At 39.9% G+C, this 5,787-nt stretch overlaps 2 protein-coding genes across 2 annotated transcripts; both read left to right on the top strand.

Moving 5' to 3' along the window:
• Nucleotides 1–1,210: 1,210 nt before the first annotated feature.
• LOC129950701 (uncharacterized) lies at nucleotides 1,211–1,813 on the top strand. Its single transcript, XM_056062624.1, has one exon. It carries the CDS (start codon nucleotides 1,211–1,213, stop codon nucleotides 1,811–1,813), a length of 603 nt encoding a protein of 200 aa, XP_055918599.1.
• A 261-nt stretch (nucleotides 1,814–2,074) lies between these two features.
• On the top strand, nucleotides 2,075–5,611 carry LOC129950692 (uncharacterized). The gene is made up of 3 exons (XM_056062616.1): nucleotides 2,075–2,104; nucleotides 2,318–2,411; nucleotides 2,529–5,611. Exons 1-3 carry the CDS (start codon nucleotides 2,075–2,077, stop codon nucleotides 5,609–5,611), a joined length of 3,207 nt encoding a protein of 1,068 aa, XP_055918591.1.
• Nucleotides 5,612–5,787: the final 176 nt, after the last annotated feature.

Raw genomic sequence — 5,787 nt, 5'->3', positions numbered from 1 at the left:
ATTGCTATGAAGGATATTTATTTTAAATAATAATAACAAAGAAATTATTCAAGTTCAAAGAGATATTTCTGAAAAGAACTTTGAGAAATATGAAAAAGTGTGATAAATACTAAAATTAAGTAGCTCTGAAAAGAACTTTTGAAGTGAAGCATACAAATGTGTTTAAAAAACTCTAAATCTTCAATGTCGCTTGCGTCCACTGCGTAAGGAGCCGACAGCGCAAATGAGAGTATATTTAATAATGAGCAGAGACACTCTCCACGTTTTCCTTCTGAGTTCATGTTTTAAATTACCCCTATGGCCCTATGTCACACAAACACGAGAAATAGATGGTAGTAAGAATAGTTACAGTGTAAAAGAGAAGGAAGAAAAAGAGTTACAATTCCTATTCCTGCCCTAATTGCGTTTTAGTGTTACCAGCTGTTTTAAATACGTACGCAAGAAGTAAAAAGTACTGTTTCTTATACTACGCTAAACATAACTTTTTTATGTTTTTAGAAGAACAAAATAAAGATGAAGTTGCAATTTTCATATTTCAAAACAATACATTTATTTAAAAAATACATAAGAGGTATTTTAATTTATAAAATAAAAAAATGACACAAAAAATAAAAGAAGAGCAGAGGCTGGTCACATTCAATCAATGAACAGCACGGAAAAAACCATACACACACTTGCGATCACATTGGATCGCCTTTAAAAATCCATTATGAAAAAAGACCTCATTTATGTATCATACTATCGAAGGTGTATGTGCTCGTGTTGGGAAAACCGAATGTGTATCTTTCTAACATTAGCTATGTCAGGTAAGGATTAAAATGGATATATTTGACCTGTTTTTACTTATAATAACTTTTTGTTTTGTTTTATTGTTCATAGCGTATGCGATGAAAGACATTTTATGGCTAATTTTTTTACACCTTCGGTTGGTTTTAATAGGAATTTGTAAAGATTTCTATAGTAATCTAGTACTAAATATAGCCTATGTTACTCAGTGATAATGTAGCTTTCTAATGAAAAAAGAATTATTAAAATCGGTCCAGTACTTTTTGAGTTTATTCGTAACATACAAAATTAAAATCTTTCCTCTTTATAATATTAGTAGATAATTGATTCGCAGGGTGTTTCTAATCCATTCGGTGGTGGTGCGAGTGATGAGCTCAATAAATCATTGCAAATTTTAACTGACAATCAGTGCGCGTTAACCGAAATGTTAAAAACAGTCAGTGAACAATCGCGTAGATCCATAAACATAACAAAGGTCGATTCAAATACGCGACTTCCACAAACGAAACTACCGAAGTTTCATGGTGGCTATGACGAGTGGATGCGGTTTCATGATTTGTTCGTCGCGATGGTCCAGTCAAAGGAAAATATTTCGGGAGCTGAAAAAATGGACTATTTGCTTTCATGCCTTAAAGGTAACACGTCGTCGGTCATAAAACATTTGTCTCACAACAATGCAAATTTTGACGTGGCATGGGATCTGTTAAAATCGCTTTATGATAAACCCCAGTTTATAACGGTTGCACACTTCGATAAGCTTTTTGAGTTTCCAATGCTTAAAGGCACCGGTTTAGACGAAATAAAGTGTTTCTTTAGAACTATAAGCGAAAACATAAATGCGTTGCGTGCTCTTAAAAAGCCAGTCGAATCTTGGAATACGCTATTAGTGTATGTACTCGCAAAAAAGATGGACGAAGAAACCCGAGTTTTGTGGGTCCGAGCCACTAAAACCAAAGAAGATCCAAGTATCGAAGATCTTATTGAATTTTTAAAGGATCGCATAAACGAACTCGAAAGACTTAATTAATCGCGGGACGTGCGTGTTAATAAAAAAGTTGACTTTAAAACTGCGAGTAAACGCGTCTTAAGTACATCTATACAACCGTGTATTAAATGTAAACGAAATCACTATCTGTACCAATGTACTGAGTTTCGCAATCTTACGGTACCGGCGCGCGTTGAACTAGTGCAGTCAAATAAAATTTGTGAAAATTGCCTTCGCGTAAGACATAACATCTCTGAGTGTAAATTTTCTGTATGTAGGCTTTGCTCGCAAAAGCATAATACGATGCTACATCAAGGTCACGTTGGGCCTGACGTAAGTTTTCCGAGTTGTTCAAAAAATATAGCTTGTGGAATGTCGGTACATTCAGTTAATAATGCGCTCCGGGAGTGCTACACACTTTTACCTACGGTTATAGTTTTTGTTGTTGATGTTCGCGGCCAGCTACATAAATGCCGAGCATTGCTTGATTCCGGGTCGCAAGCAACATTAATTTCAGAAGAGTGTGTACAACTCTTAAATTTTAAGAGATCTCACGCCAGAATACCTATTCATGGAATTGGTCAAAACGGCAGTTCCTTGGGAACAAGAGGAGTTGTAAGTTTGAGTTTACACTCATCAGGTGAGTCAAAGTTTATAATTTCTACAAAGGCATATATACTCCCAAAATTGACTGGCGATTTACCTACCTTACCGGTTTCGAAATCAAAACTTGCGTTTTTTGATAATCTTCATCTAGCGGATCCTCAATGTTTTATTCCCAATAAAATCGATATTCTGCTCGGATCTGATGTTTTCTTCAATATCCTATCGGATGGTAAAATCATCCATCCGTCAGGTTCGCCAACAGCTCAAAACACTGCTTTCGGGTGGATACTCGCAGGAAACATTTCTTCTGATAGTCAGCAACAATTTAAAATCTTTACAACTGCGATTGATCTCGATTATCTGCTCCAAAGGTTTTTGGGATATGAAGACTTTCCAAATATCCACTCTTCGCAATCCGACGTACATGAGCAGATCGAAAATCACTTCGTTTCAACCCACTGTGTTCGGCCCGATGGTCGATATGTAATAAGGCTTCCATTTAAAACGTCAACCGTTGAGTTCGGGAACTCACGGAATGCGGCTCTTCGTGTCCTTCATTCGATTGAAAGGAGATTTGTCAATAATCCTGATCTAAAACAGGAATATATACGATTTATGCGTGAGTATGAGCTATTAGGTCACATGGCACCCGTTTCGCCGAGCGAATTACATCAGCCTTCCTTTTATATGCCTCACCACGCCGTCCTAAAACCCTCTAGCACAACGACGAAGCTGAGGGTAGTATTCAACGCGTCTTGTAAATCGAGTAATGGCATTTCGCTTAACGATTGCTTGATGGTAGGACCTGTCATACAAAACGATCTCGTGACCTCACTAATAGGATTTCGAAAATACGCGGTAGCAGTAAAGTCGGATATTGCTAAAATGTATCGCCAAATCTTGGTCAACGACGATAATACCAATTACCAACGAATTGTTTGCAGAGAGGACGTTAACCAAGAACCTATCGACTATCGTCTTTTGACTCTGACTTATGGAACGGCTCCGGCATCCTTTATTGCTACCAGAGTCCTCAAGCAGATAGTTATTAACGGTTCAACAAAATATCCTCAAGCCAGCAACAGCCTAAAGTACCATTTTTACGTCGATGATTACAACGAAGGGTTCTACTCGGTTGAAGAAGCGGTTCAAACTAAAAACCATTTGTGTAAAATCCTTAGGGAATCGGGAATGGAGCTTCGGAAATGGGCTTCTAACTCGTCGACATTCCTATCAACATTTGAAGCCGAAAGCCTCGAAATTTTAAGTGACCTGCCAATGGGTGACTCTAGCGTGAAATTACTTGGATTAGTTTGGGATACTGAAGCTGATATCTTCAAATTCAGTTTACAATTACCGTCGCTACGATCCCAAATCTCCAAGAGGGAGGTGTTATCTGATATCGCTCGGATCTTTGATCCACTAGGATTGCTTTCGCCTACCGTAATCAAAATGAAACTTTTTATGCAGAAGTTATGGCTTAAAGGAGTAAGTTGGGATTCGATAATTCCTTCAGAACTCTACGAGGAATGGGCTGATATTAGGACTGATCTAAAAAACATTGCGTTGATTCGTATTGCTCGATGGATCCAGCATGAAAGGGGGGAATTGATTGAGCTGCATGGATTCGCGGATGCGTCTGAGTCCGCATATGCTGCAGCAGTATACTGTCGTGTTAAAAGAACTGATGGACGCGTTTGCACATCGCTCGTTTGTGCTAAAACGCGTGTCGCACCAGTTAGAAAGAAGTTGACCATTCCCAAGCTCGAGTTGTGTGGCGCTTTACTGCTAACCAAACTGCTTAGCAAGACTAAAGAGTCACTCTTCTCACATAACATCGAATGCTTTGCATACACAGACGCTTCGGCAGTGTTGCATTGGATCCAGGGATACCCTCGCTCTAAAAACGTGTTTGTCGATAATCGATTAGCCCAAATTACTGCTGAACTACCGTCTTCAGTTTGGCATTATGTGCGTTCTGCAGAAAATCCAGCGGATTGTGGTACAAGAGGAATTATGCCCAAACATTTGCCTTCATTAAATTTGTGGTGGAAGGGGCCGTTATTCCTTCAAGAATCTGATGTTATTTTCACGAAATTACCCAATTTAAAGCTAGCCGTCGAAGAAGCCGAAGTTTCTTGTTTCGCAAGCTCAGCCGAGCCTGAGTGGGATATTTTTCAATGGTCTAGTAGCCTCAACCGACTTCTTCGCGTCGTTGCGCGTTGTATACGTTTAATTCGAAAGTACCGAAGGCCTAGGAGTACATTGAATAACTTGTGGCTGTCACCGAGTGACATTAATTCGGCCAAGATCGCTGTACTCAGATTATCACAAAGAGCATCGTTTTCCAATGAAATTGATTGTTTAATTCGTAACAAACCCGTCCCAGCGAAAAGTAAAATCTTTCGAATGAACCCGTTTATTGATGAAGATGGTGTACTACATGTAGGTGGTAGGTTGTCAAATGCCGAGTTGCCATTTAATCAAAAGTATCCTGTAATCCTTCACACGAAGCATCGGTTAACAGACCTCATCGTTCTTGATTGCCATATGCGAAATCTTCATGCGGGAATTCGCCAAATGACATACTTATTATCTTTGGAGCATTTTATCGTCGATGTACACCATGCGGTAAAGAGATGCATCTATAAATGCCCAGATTGTATGAGACAGCGTGCTATTCCCTTTAAACAACAGATGGGAGATTTACCTAGGCAGCGACTGGAACCAGGATTAGCTTTCAACAACACCGGCGTCGATTACGCTGGCCCCTTTATCGTAAGCTCATGGAAAGGTCGTGGTGCCAAGCGATTTAAAACCTATATCGCCTTATTCATCTGCTTAGCTACCAAAGCTCTTCATTTAGAAGCAGTTACGGATTTGACCTCAGAAGCTTTTATAGCTGCCTTACGACGCTTCGTTGCCAGGCGTGGCCGTTGCGACACCATTTTCAGCGACAATGGCACGAGTTTCGTCGGCGCCAATAATCAGCTTCGCGAATGGTCCAAAGAATTTCTCTCTGACCAATTTCAAGGTGATGTCACAGACGAATTGACCACCCAGGGCATAAACTGCTCCACATTTCGGTGGTTTGTGGGAGGCCGGTGTCAAAACGGTGAAATTTCATCTCCGCAGAATACTAGGCAATACCATAGTTTCGTACGAGGAATTTACTACAATACTTTGTCAGATAGAAGCTTGCGCCAATTCGCGACCGTTGTGTTCCCGTTTTGAAGGAGACGTTGATCCTCTTACGCCAGCACATTTTTTAATTATGCGTCCCATGACAAGTGTTCCTGACCAGCCCATTGACGATGGCGTTAAAACGTTAAAGAGATGGCAATATGTTCAGCGACTTGTTCAACAGTTTTGGAAAAGGTGGTCGAGCGATTACATCAGTCAGCTCCAAA

This window comes from Eupeodes corollae, chromosome 1 (genome assembly GCF_945859685.1).
Source record: "Eupeodes corollae chromosome 1, idEupCoro1.1, whole genome shotgun sequence".
Classification (NCBI taxonomy): Eukaryota; Metazoa; Arthropoda; class Insecta; order Diptera; family Syrphidae; genus Eupeodes; species Eupeodes corollae.
The sequence above is the reverse complement of the archived record's forward strand: the minus strand, read 5'-3'. Positions and strand labels throughout refer to the sequence as shown.